Source organism: Bacillus rossius, chromosome 1, assembly GCF_032445375.1.
Source record: "Bacillus rossius redtenbacheri isolate Brsri chromosome 1, Brsri_v3, whole genome shotgun sequence".
Lineage (NCBI taxonomy): Eukaryota > Metazoa > Arthropoda > Insecta > Phasmatodea > Bacillidae > Bacillus > Bacillus rossius.
Genome location: NC_086330.1, coordinates 232,908,235 through 232,929,357, shown reverse-complemented (window position 1 = coordinate 232,929,357; position 21,123 = coordinate 232,908,235). Strand labels below are relative to the sequence as shown.

The 21,123-nt window shown below is 37.8% G+C and overlaps 1 protein-coding gene across 4 annotated transcripts in view; it reads left to right on the top strand.

The window, feature by feature from the left end:
• Window positions 1-21,123, top strand: part of LOC134527359 (iodotyrosine deiodinase 1) — a 191,147-nt gene that overhangs the window by 166,155 nt on the left and 3,869 nt on the right. For all 4 annotated transcript variants that reach the window (XM_063359979.1, XM_063359980.1, XM_063359981.1 and 1 more), the window contains exons 4-5: window positions 12,334-12,459; window positions 17,269-17,459. In XM_063359979.1, coding sequence (XP_063216049.1) covers window positions 12,334-12,459; window positions 17,269-17,459 — 317 coding nt within the window. The remainder of the gene's footprint in view (window positions 1-12,333; window positions 12,460-17,268; window positions 17,460-21,123) is intronic.

Sequence of the window (21,123 nt, the reverse complement as noted above, 5' to 3'; positions counted from 1 at the left end):
AATTAACAAATATCATTACTCAGTCAAATTAATATTACGCCATGAGACATCTGTGGAGCACCAACATGCAAGACGAACTTCCTTTTCCTTGGAGTCTAGCGAAGCCATCCTTCTTTTGCGATCGTTAGTGAGCATCCCGCATCCCGCATAAAAGAACTAAATATTATTTACCTGCAAGCAACATGTGGCGAAATCTGTTGTTGAAAAGCAGAACTACATGCATAAAGTACTTTTGCATGAGATATATTAATTCTCGCTGATGAAATATGAAAAAATTTATATTTAAGTATTGAATCTAATTTAAAACACTCAATTGGTATCTGGCATTAGTCTCAGTAACTAATATGAATTCCGATTTGGGATCTGGCGCTGTATCGAAAGATCATAGGTGTAAGTTTTGCAGCAAAGAGTTTATCTTGAGAAAGAATAAAAGACAACACGAGAAGAATGACTGTGTTAAAAATCCACTGCGCAATATGATAAGTTGTGTTCGATGTAGCAAGTCGTTTACGCGGAGAGAGAACCTAAAAAGACATGGCAGAACTTGTAACGCCAAGCCTGCGTACAAGCTAGAGGACAACGATGAATCTACTAGACTAAGGAAGAGTGATCTGCATTACGACAATAATTTTCTTGGCTCTTCCGATCTCGACAAATATTTTAAATTAAAGGAGGTTGATGATTTACGGAAGAATGAATCAATGGAAGAATCCTTAACGTGAAAAGTGAGAATATATTCCAGCCGAATTCAAGTAGATCTTTCCTACTTTGTAGAAATGATGGACTCCTAAAAAGGAAGCATGAAGACGATGAAGACACTTCGATATCATCAACATCGAATTATTACGGTAAATTGGGTGAAGACGATTCCTTCTACGGTGATTGTTACAGTGACTCTGAGGCTGAGACAAAGACATAGACTATGAACAAGTACCTAAAGCTGACAAGATCGAAGAATGTGGCGGTGTCCTGAGACCGAAACGATGGAAACGACGTGATATATTAAATAAATCTGATCAAGCTTGTGATGATCACCGTCTCAAAAATGAAAGTTACCCTGAGGTTGGTGGTAAAACGGAAGACACCAGAGATCATAATATTTATTATAAACGTGCAAGGAAGATGGTGGTAGAAGAGAATGATTACACATCATGGAAAGATCAAAACATATTGGTTGACCGGCTAAGACTTCTACATGGTTCACTTTGTGCAGGAAACTATTCGTGCATCAAAGAAATATCCTTCATACTCAAGGAACTGAGGAAAGCTGGCTACATACAATAATGGCTTGGCATTACTTGCATTTGTATAATGTAAAGAAATAAAATAAATAATTAAATTTTAAGAATTTAATGTTTTTATTTCTTGTATTCTGATTTCTAACTAAGACTTAGATCTCGTAACTTGTGCTTCCTTTTTGCCTTTTTTTTTTTTTTTGATGGAGCTTCCAAATGTGCTTCCTTATTCGATGGTGCTTCCAAAATATGCTGCCTTTATGATGGTGCATCCAAAATATGCTGCCTTTTCGTTGGCGGTGCTTCCAAATGTGCTGACTTTTCGTTGTCGGTGCTTCCAAATGTGCTGCCTTTTCGTTGTCGGTGCTTCCAAATGTGCTGCCTTTTCGTTGTTGGTGCTTCCAAATGTGCTGCCTTTTCGTTGTCGGTGCTTCCAAATGTACTGCTTTTTCGTTGTCGGTGCTTCCAAATGTGCTGCCTTTTCGATGTCGGTGCTTCTAAATGTGCTGTCTTTTCGTTGTCGGTGCTTCCAAATGGGCTGCCTTTTCGTTGTAGGTGCTTCCAAATGTGCTGCCTTTTCGTTGACGGTGCTTCCAAATGTGCTGCCTTTTCGTGTATGGTCCTTCTATTTTAAATGTTGTTTTGACTCTAGTATTATTGTAGATGGTTCTTGATTTGACTAGCGTATTATTCCATATGGTGCATGTATATAAGCGAGTCCTAGACAGCTGGACGCTCAGTTTGTTACTGACGTCGGCAGTGTAAGGATCTCCTAGTTTGTTTAATCTGGTGCATAAATCGCGTAATTACCTGTTCTTGCGAACTCGATGGCATCTTTACCGACTTTAACGTCGAACTCGGAGGTTGTACCATCGTCTACGGGAACCTTTACGACAGCTACGGCGGAGAAGGTGCAGATCCCGTTGGCAACTACGACGACGTCAACATTGGAGGAGATTTCAACAGATGTGATACCGCCATCATCCGAAGTTTCATCATCAGCAATGGATACTTCCACTAATGAAGAGCGTACATTGCGTCAGTGCAAATACTGTTACGCATCATTTACTATCACCTCAAATGCTCGCAGACATGAAAGAAGCAGTTGTTCTAATAATGTTAAAAGAATACAATTTCAGTGCAATAAGTGCAATAAACTAATTTCACGTCTTGATAGCTTACATCTTCATTATAAAAAATGCTCCGAGAAAGTTAAGTGCGAGTATAATAATCATGGTTATTGTTTTGACTCATGTGTTGAACCAGCTGATGAGACTATATAAGTGAGACCCTGGTGATATGAACTTGTCCGTCTCTGACTGCGGTGATGAACGGATCGGATAGTTAGACTTGTATAACATAATAGACCGGTATCTAGCTATTCTTGAGAACTCGATGTCATCATTACCACTATCTACACCAACCTGGATCGAACGTCTACCATCATCAGTTCAGAGCACGATGACAACGATGTCTACAGCTACACCTGCTCTCTCAGCACAGCAGGAGATTTCGACGCGTGCAACATCTTCTGCAGAGCAGACCTCAACGGCTTCAGAAGTTAACATGTCAGCAGTGTTACAATGGTTGTCAACAATTCCAGTGCCATTGATGAAGGAAGGAGCATCCAGCGGTGTTCCATCATCCGACTGCACGTACTGTGAAAATATCAAAAACTTGGAATTACGGGACCATGTAATACACAATTGTAGTAATAACTCTGAACGCATTAAATATCAGTGCAACAGGTGTTTAAGCAAGTTTGTACAATATGGAAGATTAAAACGGCACCTCAGGAATTGTGATAGACTGGCTGTACATTCATCGGAATCAAGCTGTATATTTTGTAACAAAAAATTGGCAAATATTCAAAGTGCACAACGACACGAAATATATCACTGTCCTTTTAATGAAGTCGATAATTCATCTTTGTGTGAAAATTGTGGTGTACCAATATGTCGACCTGATAAACTGAATAGACATTTACGAACATGTAAAAGACTTACTTCATCCATTAAGAAGACTGTTTGAGTCAAGGAATCCACAAAACTTTTTTCTTTGACTGTGTATTTTTTTGTACTTGTAGTAGTGTAGAATTTATGTAATAAAAGTTTTTTTAATAGAACTTGTGGTGTTTTTATTTTCTCGAACCTTACACTTTAGTGGTACTTTTTTATAATATTAAAGTTGTTTTGTATCGGCCAGGGATCGAACCAAGGACAGGATTCGATCGAATCAATCAGTATATAGATTACAAATTTATTTAATGAATTTTGAACTTTCTCCCGAATCTATAGCATTAAAATTATGCATTTCCAATATGGTGGTCTTGATGTCTGATAGGATGATGGTCGTAGAGGATTTAGAGTCTCTTTACGAATGTTGAACATGGTTTATTGAAATTATTATTTTTTTCATAAAATTAAACATTATTGCATCGATCGGGTTTCGAACCGAGGACGGGAATCGATCGAATCAATATGTAGATTAATGAGTGATTTATTTAATGAATTTTGGAACATTTCCCGAATTTCTAGCTAAATAATTACAGATTTTCAAGATGGCGTCCAAATTTCAAGATGGCGGGTGTCACAGCAATAATAATAAATAATTACTGCACTCTAGCAGATAAGAATTAAACTAACATGTCATCAGCGCACTCTCGCCGACGATACAATGATGATGGTTCCAGCATAGAAGACAAGATGGCGGACATGACATCATACTAGGTGACGATATATATGCTTTGAAAAAAAGTGGTGGAAGTCAGTATGCCAGCAGACACCGCGGGGAAAGGATCGGTCGTCATTTTTATTTTTTTGCCCTCACCGGGTTCGAACCGCGGACTCCGAGCTCCGTGTCGTAAATGTTTGTTTTTAAAATATTTTTTTATTAAAATTTAATAATTGAATTTTTTTATAAATTTTTAAATATTTTTCAATAAAATCGGATAATAAATAAAAATTTTAAAGATGGCGACCGTAACAAAAATTGAAACGGTGACATCATAATCCAATATGACATATTCTATGATGACGTCAGAGGCTTAAAGGAGGCTGTAGACATGGATGCTTAAGCCTCTATATGGACATTTCTAGCCGCCGGGATTTTTAAGGACTAAAAACGGGAAATTTTCCCTCGAAACGGGATTTTTTCCCTCTTAAAGAGAATTTTTTCATTTGTGGAATTTTTTGAGATTTTTTGGCGGAATTTTTTTCCACAGAAATGGAAATTTTGGCGATTTTTGAGGAATTTTGGGCAAATTTTGCCCAATTTTGGCGAATTTTGACAAGTTTTGAAGGACAAATTCAAGGTCAAGGTCAAAACCATCCAAGATGGCCGCCGTGACGTCACAATCCAATATGGCGCTCAGCACCTCAGGCGCCTCAGCCTGAAGCCTGTGCCCGGACCGTCATTCCTATAGTACTTGTACCAACTATGAGTGTATACACATCTGCAGGAGCATGGAATACTGCATAAATTGCTTGGCGTAGGTGGTTAGCAAGCTCCTTACCAAAACTTATTTTATTTTCTGTGTTGGCCAAGAATTTATGCTTGGCAACAATTGCATTCGTAGAGGTATTGACAGCGAAGTTTCTGCTTGATTTATCAGAAGCACATCTTCAATGTGCTACATCCTTAGTACTTGATTGATATCCATCAAACACAACTACTACATTTTGGCCATAAGTCCTCCTTACATAACTCAAGTACACTTCACATATTTCACCATAAGTTTCAGGTTGTGGCCAAGGAACTCTGTGAAGAAGGTCACCACCATCAAGAACAAATATGGGATTTTCTGGTAATGCACAGCTGATTACACATCCCTTCAATAACAAGTTTCATTTCTGACAGTGCTTGTGGAGAGGTGCCAGTTCGTAGTGCAAACATTCTTTCAATTCCTGTTCGATTTTTACAACACATGCAATCCTGTGAAATAGTTGATTTGGATTTACTTCAACAGGTTCTCCTGCGAACAGCACAGTTTTTCCCATGTTTGCAAAAGTGAATACAGGTAAGGTTTTCAATGACATTACTCATAGAAAACTCACCATAACTTTTCAACAGTAAAATATAGAGAAAAATTTAATAGAAATATTTTTATGTAAAATTTAATTATCTTTCTTTTACTTTTCTAGTAATTTTCTTGTGAAAGCAACGGTTTACGAGTTAAATAAGAAAAACCTATTTTGTCCGTCATTTTTCCAAGATGGCGGCATGTTCCCCATTGCGGACATCAGGTGATTTTCTTCCAAACATAAAGGAGACCCTACAGAACATTTTCTACCAAAAATTAGCTTTCCAAAAATTATTTCCTTCTACAGCCATTTTTGACATATTATGACTATACTATTATGTCATGGAATCTTTGGTCCGAACCCGGCGAGGTAATTCTATTAAAAATAGCGACAGATCCTTCCCCCGCGGAAGCCACCAGAAGAATGACCTCCCACCACTAATGCCAAGGAATATATTACATCAAGTGTGATGTCATGGAGGCCATCTTGGATTCTCCAGTTTCTTTTCACCTGCTAGAAGGCACTGGCCCTGTGTTAGTTTAATTTTTACTTGCTAGAGTGCGTTATTATTCATTCCTTGGCATTCCCATCTTGTTGGCCATCTTGACCACCATTTTGAAATTCTGAAATTATTTAGCTAAACATTGGGGGAAATTCCAAAAAAAAAAAAAAATCATCAAAAAAAAACTTTTTCAAATATTCATTCATTCGAACTTCTTGGTTTGATACTTGATCAATACAAAACTATGTAATTTAATTAAAAATTCCATAAAAATGACAGGTTAGAGAAATAAAACAACAAAATTACAAATAAAAAAATTATTACATAGTTTATACTCAAATACAAGAACAAAAAACAAACCAATCACAAGCATTTATCGATGTCTGCTCTGCTACCCATACTATAGAAAGGTTGGAAGCCCCACTACTTAACATAGAATCATTAATTTCTTTGTTTGAAAATCTTCTCCACCAAGAACGTATTGGGATACATTGTAGGGTGAATAACTTTGGCATAGAAGCCATCACAAATAGGCTGTCGTGTCCTGCATTTGGCCTCGGCCCCCTTGTGCGAGTGCTACATGCTCATCCCTGAAACAAACATAGCTGCCCCGACACCGCAGGGTATTTTTTACCTAATCTCTATGCCTAAGCTAGTTATCCTGTAATATGGTGATGCACCCGGCGCCAATAGATGGCGCCTGCTGCAGAATGTAAATAAGTGGGATTTTTTTTGTGTCATTGCTCAGGGAAGGAGCGGGCTTACACTCGTGTTGGGAGCATCCCAAGAGTCAGAAATTAGCATATGATCAGGACAGTCAGTGACATCTTATAGAACATGCTGCAAAGGCTAAATCTGTAAATATTGACTGTAATGATAATGTAACCGACTTGTATATAAGCTTGGCTTGTACTGTACCAGTCAGAGATCCTTATCCCAGAGAAATCTGGGGAAATACAGCAGGAATCTAGAATTGGGTGTATTACTTTCTGCTCTCCTCCTCTCCCCTCTCATTCCTTCTCTCTCTCCTTCCTCTGGAGCGGCCTTCGGGATTACGCTCTGGAATCCTTCGCTGGAGCGGCCTTCAGGATTACGCTCGGGAACCCTTCGCTGGAGCGGCCTTCGGGATTACGCTCTAGCATCCCTCTTCCCCTGGAGCTGCCTTTCGAGCATTACGCTCTAGGACCTTTCCCCTTCCTTGTTCCCCAGCCCAGCAAGAGGATAGGACGTAGGCATCTCAGACAAGTGCCAACATCCAAGAGACAAGGAGCAGCTGCTAGCATACCAGTGGGCTTTTCACCCCCCCCTCAAGCCACTCCAGCACTGGACGCTGTTGCCGGGACACGTCAAGGCTTGTGATCCAATAATACGAGGTAGTAGGTTGTAGGCTCCGACTCGTGAATGTGGGTCACACGATAATGTTCGGGACCTCAATTCACAGTGAAACCTTTCTCGAAGATGCCTTTCTGATTGGAGATCTGCACGATGTCACTGACATTAGCTTTACGCTTACGAGGATCTTTCTTCTTAGTGTTGGAAAATACTGTTTGAAGGAGGTGATCATCCTTTACATCTTTAAGCTTTATTTACATGGTAGAATTAAACCATGGAATTGTACCTATTTGTTTATTAGTTTCGGCAACATATCAAGCTACTTGTAATCCCAGTTAGCCATGAACTGTAACCACGTCTTGATGCGCACGTAAAGTCCTGTTAAACCTTTCGATAGCATTGGATTTGACATTATCAAATGTAGAGAAGTGTTTGATGTTAAACTTCTTCATCAAAGCCTTGATGGTTGCATGGTAGAATTATCTGTCGCGATCCGTTTGCAGGTGCGATGGTACACGTCCATCACGCAAAGTGTATGCCATTGGCTCAGTTATGTTAGTCGCATTATTAGATTTTACAGGTCTGGCCCAAGCGAACTTGCAGTACACATCGATTACTGTCAACATGTACTTGTAACTTTTATTTATTTGGGAATATGATAACATCTCAACATGGTCTGCCTGAAATAAATATTAAAGTCCACGCACTACGACTTTTATCGAAGGTATTTCCGCCTTGCAGGAGCGTAAAGTGCCCTGGCGAATTTTACTTATTGTATGTAGCCAGCCTCCCTCAGTTCTTCGATAATGAAAACTATTTTGTTAGTGTGCGAATATTTTCCCACACTCTGCGAAGACAGCAGCAGTCTTAGACCATCGTTTAATTAGTTTGGATCGTTCCAATACACATTGTCAAAGTTATCACCACTTTCAAGCTTTTTAAAACATTCACCATGTACTGCTTGTTCACTGAATGTATTGGTGAGAATGTCGATTTTATCATGATCTTCGCCTTTATATATGCCACTTTCTGGATCGTTATCGCGAAAATGCGCATGTGTTAGTTATGTTTTTTTTTGTTTTTTTTACTTTTGCAAATCTTTGTGGGAATAGCCTTTACGTTCCCTGTGAAACAGAAATTCGTACAGACCTGGAGTCACATATGTTTTGTACTCTTCTACGCATATATTTCCTGGTAAAATGTTTATTTCTTTAGCACCGAGGAACAACCTATTATGTTTCCTGTAAATTCCCTAGGTCTTGTCATTCCGACTCGTGAAAGATCTCAAGTATGGTCAGACCATGCATTAACTTCCCGTAAATGTTTCTTGTGCATAGACTCGGTACTCATAAAGTCCTTTTCTTCTGGAGCTGGTTCATATTTCATATTTTTTTGCAGTAGGCCTCTTGTCTGCATCTTCTGTCTTCACACTGACAGTGGTTCTTCCTTATTTATAAGTTCGTCGAGAAGACTAGTGACTGGTTTAAATATATTTTCAATTTACATTTCACATGCAAGTCTGAATCGTCTAGCAAGTAGTTATTTATCACGAACAGACTGTATAGCACGATGAAGGTCACTAGCTAAGTTCGACAATGTACGGTGTAAACATATTTCAAGACTTATTTTTATACTTTTTTGTACATCCGCAGAAACTTCTTCCCTGTGGTTAGCAAGATCTGTTTTTGTTGCCAAGTGAGTAAGTAATGCATTCAGGCTACTTTGAAAAGGCCTCAAATCGTCACATATTTGTGCCTTCGCTACTTTGATCATGTCGCGAATTCGAGAATCCGAGGCTTCAATGCGCTGATCGATTGCAAGCAGTTACTCTAGTATTTCGTTTTTCGTACTTTATACTTCATGAGCCAGTGGCGAAATGTATTTCAGAATATCGGCGTCGTGAGACTAGAGAACAGTATGCTGTTCGGTATTACGACTGCTATGACAGAATTTCGAAATGCTATGACTCATGTTTAACGATAAACTGATCGAAGACTTGTCTGTACCTGCCTTTATATAGAGACCAGTCCTTGACGATAATTAGGAATCTATGCTCGTATTTTCCAGCACACAACCACGTGTCTTTGAATTTTTGAAACGTCATGTCGGCGTTTACGTGGTCGTCGTAAGCATTACATGAAGTTAGTTCATGCGAATAAAAATGATGATATTCGCATTGTCACATAGCCAATATTTTGGAATCATGCTATAAGCCTGACACAGGTAAATGCTGTTGACTTTTGCGTGTCTTACCATGGAAAAATATTCTTGAATCAAGCCTTGCTTTTCGCACAAGACGTCGTCAAAAACCATTACTGAATTGGCTCTTGCTTCAATAAGAGGCACTACATCTGCATTACCATTAAACGGAAAATACTCCAGGCCTTCCACCAATCATAGAGTTGTAGCTAAGCGCTGGTACTTTGGATGCTGCAACGTCTTGGAATAGTGGAACATATTTTCGAACCTAAGACCAATTGGTTACTCCAACAAACTCAGTAGAATGCACGTTTTGCCGCAGTTGGACGGCCTGCCATTATGCATCATATGGTAGAAGGCAATAACGATCCATGTCACGATTCGGACGCATTGGCTTCGTCATCTTGCGTAATGCGCACGGGCAAACACATTATACTTTCGGCTCAGTTGTGCGTAATTACTCAAAGAGGTAAGAACAAAAATCAAATCAGCGCAAGACTTGTAAACTCGCTGATAAACGATCTGCGTTACGAGCTACACATTCCCGGCAACAGGTTCTGTGTTCCAGGAACGAAACTAGCCAAACGACTATCTTGCGGTGAAGTGGGCATTAATTCTCTTGACGAAAAGTGCAAGCAGCATGATATGGCCTATTCCATCAAGGATTTGGAATCAAGGCGCCGAGCTGACGATATACTGGCTCAGGAAGCCGAATATATAAGTAAATCTTCAGACGCAGGACTAGGAGCAAAAATTTTGGCGTGGGGCGTATCCAAAATCATGAAGGCCGAGTCTAAATTAGTAATGAGTGCTCGTCGAACCAGGACCCAGAAGACCTAGTGCAAGACTGTTGCAGGCGTGTCAAAAGCTGTGACCTAGTGTTCACTTATTCACTGTTGGATACGTTTTATTTTATACCTGTTGGTCTTTTGTTGTATTTAAATTGTCCTGGGTGTTACATGATTTTAAAAGTTGTATTTTTGTATGTTTTAAATTTTTCCATTTTATGTAGTTGCATTTTACATTGGATTTTTTTTGTTGGTACTATTGACAAGTTGGTTTCTGGAAAGATCCATTAAGTTTTTTCATATGAAAGTATGTAGTGTAATTTATATTTCTAGATTATGAATATTTAGAGACTGTATTTTCTTTAATAATGATTTTTATAGTTATGTGTTTTCATATGAACCCTTTTTCTTGGTAAAATATGGGACATGAATTTGATTGCTGTGGTCGGTGACGTATGAAGTCATTGGTGAAAGACGTCGTTGCGTGGGAAGGGGGAGTTGCAGCCCAGCGGTCGAGGCAGACGGATATGTAGCCCAGGAAAATTGGTTAAACCCCGAAATAATTTGTCCAAAGATGAATTTTTGCACAGTGGTAGAATCTCTACTATGATTAATAAAATACCGAACGTTTACCGTTGTAGACCTTGTGCGTATCACCAAAATAGTGCAGTAAGTCCTAAATGACAGCAACATACAGCAGTCCATTAAAATGGTTCCCATTTACTCAATTTTAAACGTAGACTTTTCATAAACTTACCAAAATAATCTATAAACGTTATTACTCATATTCCTGTTGAAAAATGTCCCGAATGTTAATACTTAAGGTTAGATATAAATCAATAAGTTAATGAAATATATATATTTTTTTAATCTCAGTCAAGGACATAAAAACCTTATTCAAATAAAACTAAAGTGTCCAACGTAATAAACACCTAAACAAAAGTTGTTGCATACTTCTTAAGCTATGAAGTGGCATATTCAAGAGACTAGCGTAATTGATTGCATCGCTAGAGCGTTTCAAGTGTAGCAGTGTTGTGTGGGTACTGCGACAGTGGTACAGCCGTAGGTGCTAGGGCGACTTTCTCTCCCACGAAATCGGCTTTTTTTAGTCTCTGGAAAACTTAAGGAATATTTATTACAGTGTAAATTTCCACGTTTTCTAGTAACATTAAAATGTTTACCTCCTCAAACTTTGTGGATCACATCAAAAACGTTCAGTTAAGTCCTAAATAATAGTCGCGTTTTCTCCATCACAAAGGGAAGGTGTTAATTAGGGAAGGTGTTAATTGTGAAATTGGTGTCGTGAGTGAAAGTTTTTTTATAAAAAAGTTGCACCTTCCATCGCGTAAGTAGCAATTATTATTATTTTTGATTTTGGTTAATTAGCATAAGTTACATAAAACAATGGTTATATACTAAATTTGGAAGTATTTTATTATTGCTTATAAGTGTGAATAGTAAACAGACAATATTTTCTTACAGTTCATGGTTTGTTTTTTTGTTAGTTTTACAATGGATAAAAAAATTGCTCAATTTTTCTCTCTCCCGTTTTCCCAGATTATACCTCTGATTCACTTTTTCTTTAAAATTTCCTATAAGTATCATAAGTCACCATCCCAATCACTCACTTGAAAATAATTAACTTTTACCTCGACAAGATAAGCTAATTTCACTGAAAGAAATGGGAGTCTGACTTATTCTTATTTTAATACATGCATTTTTTTTGTTACTGCACACCTTATTGTTATGTAGAATTTAAATACTTACCAATTCATAGGGATCTTATTTTTGTTCTGTAATAAGTTTAGTATATTAATTACACATATTGTTAGTTTATTTAAATTTTAGGACAATTTTATTTTGTAGAAAATCTAATATTATTGTGTAAATTCAAGTCTGACTGCTCATAAATGACTATTGTGTAAGGACAAATAATTACTGTGTTACAGTACAAAAATTAGATTCAAAAATTATTTTAAAATACTTTTTGCATGGTTTTATTTGCCATCCCAAATCCTGGGATTATCTCGGGGTCCCAGGCTCTTCTGAGTACAATCCAGAAATTCCGGGATTAGAAATAAGGTCGGGGATCAAATTCTCTACTCACAATAGGTTTTCTGGGTTTCCAGAGGAGGATAGCAAAAACTAATTGCATCCATAAATCTAATTTCAAAAATATTGGAGAAACAAAAAACAATTCAACATGGTGGGTGAAGCCGTCCTTTAAGGTAAGAAAGTGTGTGTTCTTTGACAAGGAACGGCCCCCAGCGGCGCTCACACCGAGCCCTGGACCTACGTCGTCGTGTCGGATCCCGACGTGAAGCAGAAGATCAGGGACATTGTTGAGGAAGAAGAGGAGGTGAACTACAAGAAGCGAATGGGTAAGGCACATAACAATGAACTAATGAGGTAGGTAATGGTGAAAGCGAGAGTGCTGATCAGACGTAATTTTGTGAGCTGCTGACAATTGGTGGAAGATGATTACATCAAAAAATTGTAGCTTATTGTAACCATCCACAAGTTTCAAAAATATTTAGAAAAAAAAAATTTGTTTGTTTCTTTCTTTTCATATATCATTCTATGATTATATAATAAGTAACAAAAATAAGCAAATCAACACAAACTACTTATGAATTGATGATGAATGTACACATTCTTTTCACATTACTTCCAATGTACTCCTCACTTACTTATACAGTGAACAATAATATTAACTATAATTTAGTAAGGATGATTTCTGAACTCTTGATTTAAATTTTTTACAGTATTAAGTTTTATTATTTGTAAGGATCAAAGTGCAAACAAATTCATTTACATGTGAATACAACACATCGAAAGAGAATTCAGTTTGGGAGGGGGGGGGGGGGGGGGAGTGATTTGTGGCAGTGATGTCAGAGATTTAGTTTACTTGTAGATTTAACCAGAGCAGCTACTAGTTGTTTGCCCTGTAAAGGTTTGGCTTCATAATTCTGAAAGCTCACTGGCTTAGACAATATGTAAATGTATATGTAAGTGGTATGTTGTAAGACTGTTGTGTAAAGTTGTTAAAACAAATATATTTTTAAAAAGAGGATACATTGTGGCTAAATGCTAGAAGACAACTTCCCACTATAATTCTATGTTGGCAATAGAAATAAAACTAATTTGAAGGAAATACCAAAACATATTTAAAAGCATTGACTTTATTTCTAATAACCCATTATAAACAAGTAGGCTAGTAATGTTATTATATAGTAGAATACTCATAATGTCATAAGGTATTGTGTGTGGTCATTTGTTAAAGGCCTAGGCATAAGTATAAAAATTTATTGCATAAACAGTTTTGACTATCTACTTCAGTAGTTGGTTAGTTAGTTTCTTTTCTATATTTCTAGGTAGCAGCACAAACTTTTCTGAATTTATGATTCTTTTTCAAATATCAGGTTCTGTTGTCAACAAACTTGTTACACTACAGACCACGCAGCTAGCTCACAATTCAGTCTAGTGTGTACATTCATTACAAGAGAGTACCCAATTACGTATATCCTGTGGTTGCACACAAACTCACGGTACAAGCAGAAGGACTCATGTCCTCGGAACAAAGACAAAGTTTAGAAGATCCTTGTTATGGGCTAATATCTACGACTGTGGACACAAAATTCTAAATAAAAGTTCCAAAACAATGAAAAAACCTTGATTATATAAGGTACCACCCGGACCACAGCCACAAAATTGTCTCTTAGAATCATTAATATGTTATTTTTGAGTCACCGCCTGACACGCGACCTCTCTGTACCTCGCACAGATGCTGACTCACGAGGCTACATGTGACTGCGTACCACCGGAAGGAAGTGGCAGGTGCCTGGCCCCCACCATATCACAGCACAGCACTCGCAAAAACCGTAGAATTACATCAATTTCCTAACACTCGCAATGAGGCTTTTCCAGCAAAAATTACAAGAAAAAAATTACAAATTCTGGTGACATAATTTTTAACCGATCACAAAAATACCTAAAAAATATTAATCATGATTCATGGTAACAGCATTCCTACTAACTCCAAAGTCCTTCTCAAGGTTAGGTACCAACTCTTAAAGATAGTCTTATAGATATACTCCTGGTAAACTAATGCACCTGCTCGTTCAAACAAAGGGCAATGGAAAAAAAAAAAAAATTTACACCCGTTTACTAATAAATAAAAATCGAACCAACACTTAACAATACATTTAAAAACATAAAAATGTAACTACACAAATAAACAAACATGTAAAAATAGCAAATAGGGGCTTATTCACTAGAAAGCAAGAAAATCATTAGAACACCTTAAAAAGCATGAAATAATACAAATTATGATCATAAAACATATGGCAAACACATAAATACTTCTTAAATGGAATAACAACATCATAAACAGTTAATTAAGCTGTTTAACAATAGGGAAGGGCAGTAGCCTGGGGTCTGGGTTGTTACAAACTGTATGAATTTTAATGTGCACGTTTCAGTTTTTTTTTTTAAATTATATATCTTATCAATTATATTCACATAATCTGTAAAATAAAAATAATTAACAAAAAATGAAGTCACACATTTCAAGCTTAATTTACACCCTACAATAATATTAAAAAAAAAAGAGACCAACAATAACAACAAATATATAGTATTGACGTCGAACCAGGTGCCTACCTACAGGCCGTTATGGCGAGGCAACACCCCTCCTGCCAGTTATGCGCGTGTGGTGCAGTGTAGCTAAGGCACGGGGATACGGGCCAGTTAAGCGCAGTAGTACCAACAAGTACGACACTACTTCCCAGCGACGAGGGCGATGTGTTTTTTTTCCAGCAGACGATTTATGTATCATAGAAGAGACTGAATTTGTATATATTTTTTACTTTTATTTGAAGGGTCTTTATGTTCTGATTGTGCACTGGGCGACATAGGTCCCGCACCGCCTGCGACACATCACGAGCTCCGTGGGAGTCGGTGAGGGGAGGGGGAGACGTGACAGGAGGGGTAGCGCCGTGCGCAGAGAGGAGGCACGAGGCGGTCGCGAGCGAGTCACGGGCACGGCCGGTTACGAGAGTGGAGGGGTCGCGGTTTACCCGTGCTGGTAGGCAGTGTCACTCAGCGTCGCTGGTTAGGACGAGGGTAGGCTTTTTTACTAGACGCGCTGAACCACGTAGCAACGCCAGTGGAGTCTAGGCCGACGAGACATTCCGTGAGGCCGCCACTCAGGCGGGTGCAGGACGCAACTGAGAGACTTGACGATAGTCAGTTTAGCCACGACGACAGCTTGGACTGCAATCAGCCTCGCATGTGTAACGCAGCAACCTATTGTGTGCAGTGGCATAGCCAGAATTTGTGTATGGGGGGTGTTAAGAAGCATGGCCCCCTGTATTAAAGCGGGGGGTCCGGGGGTGCTCCCCCGGGAAAATTTGGATTTTAAGGTGTAAAATAGTGCTATTTTAGCAGTTTTTGGTTCTTAAATCTAAACATTCTAATGGTAAAAATTTTATTAATTTTAATATGAAATTTGTTTGAGTGATGAATAAGAAATTAATTAAAGATTTGGTGCTAAGGGGGGGGGGGGGGGGTGTTTAAACCCCTTAACCCCCCCCCCCCCCCCCCGGCTACGCCCCTGATCGTGTGCGAGGTACCAACTTTCCGTGCTCTCAGTCTCTAGTCAGGTTTAACTGCACCATCCTGGAGTTGTATCATAGAGACACTGCCTCTGAGCGTGCGAGTGAATATAGTGTGTTAAAATCTAGGCTGTCGTAAATAATTTTATATATATAATGTATGTGTGTGTGTGTGTGTGTGTTGTGAGAACCGCGAGTAGCCCTCGTGGTGCGGGCGCCCTAACAGAGTCACGAGTCAGGCGCGAGAGACACGTCTCGCAACCCACAACGACTTGGAGTATATCCTGAATGTCGTGTGGCCAGTAGACCTCGTGTCAGGGCACGGCCGCGGGGCTTTTCAGGCCACAGGACAGCGCACAGTCGGGTCGCTGGACCATAAGGACGATAGTCATTATTCGTGTCAGAGCCAGTACCGCATTGACTTGCAGTGCGGCACAGCTCACGTAGCCGGGCTTCCCCCATAGACGTGCACAGGCAGGGTCGGGGTCCACCCCATGTATCAAGGCCAGTGTGACAATAAAACCAGCAGTCGCCCGGTGAACTTGGACGTTGTCATTTCGAGCACCAGGTTAGCTTCCCCCGGAGGCCACGAGGCCTGAACCCTCCTCTACCTCGAGCAGCCGGGCAGATGCACCCTTCCCGGGGAATAGCCTGGACGACGACAGTATAACTAGTACACAATTTTCACATCACACACAATGACTGCACTTGAAGTATACAAACACGTGTGATTTTATAGATTAACTGATATTTCCTTTCAGTTCATAACCTGTGTATTTTAAACACACAATGAATCCAGATGGCCTATAACTATGGTTTTACTAAAAATAATACAACCGAAACATTCTTTTATTTTAGGATTCACAGAAAATCAATTCTTACAGTTTGTTTCCACTTAATTGTGTATACTCCCAAGTTCCAAGGCCAGCGCTGCAAAAACTTACATTATGGAATGACAACAATGGTTTGGACAGCAACTTTCATGAAGCACACGCACAGCCAATAAAGAGCTCGTAATATTCAATGGTTTTTGCAGTGTTCCAAAAATTAAAACTTAAGATTGAAAACTAAAGTGTGCACAGAAATAAAATTTTGTGTGCTGTCAGTTAAATAATCTCCTTGAATAATACGTTCTAGGAATCATCCCTATTGTAGAATTTTTAATTAATTTTCATCTTCTCTCAATTTACTGCAGTAAATACAGAACTGCAGTAAGTAAGGTAACTCATCAAAATTTTACATTTTCAACTCTTTCATGATTAAATTTGCACATTGTGCCATGTATACTAGCACTTAACTACCTGTTTCCAAGACTTTAGGAAAACAAAATTTTTAGAAGTATACAAATCATATCCTAAAACCAAACATTTTGAAGACATAGGCTACATAAAAATGATTTATTCAGAACTATTTACCAAGTGATTATACACTCTCAGTTCTTACTGAAGTGGAAATATAAGTTGGCCTTATTTACCTAATGTTTTTAGGTATCTTAAACACGTAATTTATAAAGCCACCATGATGCCATTATGCCTCAAAATAACTAAATCAGGGTAACAATTTTTGTTTTTGCAGGTGTCAAGTGGACAACAGATTTAAAGCCTTTTAAGACCAACTGGATTAAAGAGTACCTGACAACGGCACCATACCTCATTCTGGTGTTCAAACAACTGTACAGCTTCAAAGAGGATGGCACAAAGAAAATCCACTACTACAACGAAATAAGTGTCTCACTAGCATCTGGGATACTTCTGGCTGCCATACATGTGAGTATTGTTACACGTCTACACAATGTTTGGAATAAATTACATTAACAGAAGACAATTTAAATAATTTTTACATCATTTAAAACTGATACCAACTTCAATAAATTGTTTTATTTTTCTAGAATGTTTGAAAACTTAATCTGTAGCTGTAGGTTTTACTTCTTCACTTGAAAACATGGCTAAGTGAAACTGCATAGCAGACACGCGACAGCTGTCAACTGTTGTCGATTTGTTCCTGAATGATTGTTAATTTATTCTCTCATCTTAAAAATATACATTTTGGTGTTCTATTCATTTGGAGCTATCTTTAACTTTACGTATTTACAAATTTCTTCCCAAATTTTATTTTATTTTTTTTTCAAATTTAGTATATTATATTTCAATCATAATATCATGTCACACACGAAATTCAATGCATCCCACTTCATAAGCTAATTAACATATTAAAAAAATTTCTCAACTCCCTTGCTTGGTTTTTCCTTGAAAAAGTTGGCAGACCATTAAAATTTCAATGAAGTCATTCAGGGAACAATTTTCTTGTTTTCAAAAACTTCATACTAAATATGGAAACCAATTTAGTCCACACTAAAAATGTTGAATATCTCTTTTTCTCTCTAACCTGTCCTGGTTAAAGCATTCCTTTTATAAATGTCTTGTGCAAAGTTGCGTTGATTAAAAACCACAAATTGAAGATTTTGTTTAACTGGCCACGTCCAATGAGTTAGTAAGCCAGGGTGTCTATTAGATTGTGGAAATAAAATTTGGTAACTTTCTATTGACCTTTTCGTAATATTCCACAAAAAAATACTAAGTAAAATGTGTTATTTAAACTACTACACGCCCAAGCCAACTGTGATCCCGAGGAGGGGAGTGACGGGAGCGCTAGTGTCGCAGTAAGAGAGGGGTGAGGAATGAGGAGAGGTTGGCAGTAGGGGAATACCGTTAGCTGTGGAAGCAAGGAGTATACACATGCGTTCATAAGTGTACGCAACATGTAAGCATGATTACCTGGATGAAACGATGGCCGTGAAGCGCAGTCGTGCAGTAAGAAATGTTGTGATAAGGTGAAGGTACAGTTGTATGAAACAGCGAAACACAGTGTCTACGAAGATGTCACAGTGTGTACCAAAGTGTGTCACAGTATCACATCGTACCTTTTGTGTTATAATAATTATTTCACTTAGCACCATATTTAACATACATGTCGGTATACATATGCCTATAATCAAAGAAAATATTGTTTTTGTGATTAATTAAGGCCCTGTCACACTGTCAAATATATTGTATCCAATAAATTGGACAACAAAATTTGAAGGGTGATTTTGGATGAAATACGTCTTCAAATATATTGTATTCAATATTATTTGACGAGCAATGTAAAATATATTTGAAGTCATTTCACACTATCAATTTTCTTTGAGTGAGCTCGTTTTACCAAACATTCTGTAGAGAACTTTAAATGACAGTATTTAGAATCAAAAACAAATTTTGGGTCAAGGAACGCGGGCTTTTTTAAGTAGGTTATATTCCAATTTAGGTATATTGTGATCATACACAGTTTAAAATTTACGTTTTCCAGGTGTTTGCAATGCCTGCATTAAGAGCATCAAAGTGTTTCAAAAGCTGTAGCTGTAATTGCAATTGTAGCAAGTGTCAGTAAACTAGAAGAGAAATCTAAGAAAAGGAAACGCAGATGGTGGACGAGACAGTGGATACTTTCCCGGCAAACAAATGGTGTTTTACCCCTTTTTGTCATGAACTTCGATACGAAGATGCCGATTCATTTCCGAACTATGTAATAATGGATTCTGAAAGTTTTGATCTTCTTCTTTCAATTGTGGAGTCTCGCATTGCAAAGAAGGATACTCATTTGTGCCAGTCTATACCAGCAAAGCAGAGGCTGGCAGTTACATTAAGATTTTTGGCGACAGGGGAAATGTTCTCTACAAGTATTCCACACAACACCATCTCAAAAATTTTACCTGAAATTTGTAGTGAGATTTATAGTGCTCTTCAAAAACAATATTTAATGGTATGTTTAGTAAGAATAAAACATATAATTAAATGTAAATCTGCATGTAGGCATATCCCTTCTCATTCCCGCTTATTTTCTCACCCAACTAGCTGCTGTTGTATGGACACTTTCACTTATATGTTGTATTTCATCAAAATTGTTCCTATACTTTAAAGTGAATGTGTTAATTTTTGCTGTGTTTAGAAATTGGCAATTTTGTTTTATTTTGAATTAAGTGTATTTACTGTTACAAACCTCAACCTGAGCCTTTAAGCTAACTTCACCTCAGTCACATTATCTCTTTAAAATAATTTTTTAACGAGATATTAGACCAGGTATGCTTGTTTCGAACAGCCTGGGAAGTATAGGCTTACTGACAAGGATCTGCTACACAAATATTTACATTCACGAAAAATGGTATTACTTTCAAAACTTAAATAATAATAATTGAACACGTAGGCAGAATTTTAATATTTCTAGGCCTTTCTTGCAAATCACCAGAGCTACTTGCTTACTCAGAGATGCTACTTTAACATAAGTCAGTACCATCTATTGTCAGGAAATTATGAGTCTATATTCCAGAAAATTCCAGACAATACTTACAGAGTAGCAGCTATTGTGAAGTAAGGAGAACAATGACTTATAAGAAAGATTGATTGGGTAAGCCAAAATAATTTTAGTTACATTAAGTCTCTGAATTTAAATATTTTAAAATTTATTTTAGGTGTTATTAATTTGGATTTGTAGGTAAAAGTTCCGAAATGCATATCCTAGTTTTGATACCTCATTCCTGATGGCACATTTTGTACGCAATGCTTGCTGTTTTAATTTAGTGTATCAACAATACCTGAACATAAGCAAAACTGGTATAGCAGTCAAATAATGATAAGTTGAATAGATGTTTTCTGGTTTAAGGACCATAATATTCCAAAACTACAGTAACTTCTTAGTCAAATATATTAACCTGCACTTCCGTACATACAGATTCAATTGGAGGAAAATATACAATAACAATTACATATTCCAGCAGGAAATAAAATAGTATTAATTCAATTACTGCATTTATTTCCCATTCGCCATTGCTGATATTTAAACTATTACACTTCGGAAACGAAAACAAAAGCGGCCGCTTTATTTTAGATAACTCTGATTGGCTGATCCCATCCAACATCCAACTTATTTTAGAACCAGTCCTATACGTAAAATATTTGAAGGAAACTCTAGACATTCAATCTCTCAAATAAACATGGCTGCGATAGTGACGTTTAACGTGACGTCACAACCCTCAAAGATATTGGATCCAACATATTGGAAGGTGTTGGAAGCTAAAATTTGACAGTGTGACAGGGCCTTTAATGAAAAAAATGCAAGAAACATTTCAACACAGTTTCGTGCATAGTGCACGTAACAAACGCCCACTCAGCCATTTAGTTCTTCAATTCCTGATATGTTACCATTGGAATATGTGCTGCTGTTGTCCGAAAAGTCCCATTCACTGTCTGAGCTGGACTCGCCAAAGTTAACAACAATTTTCTCAATTTCGTGCTCTATTAGACAGTCACCTGTCCAGTACTCTGCTTTTGTATGTTTTACATGTAAAATAGCATTTTGCCATTCTTCTTTGGTGACGCTATTGATTGCTTCTGTTGT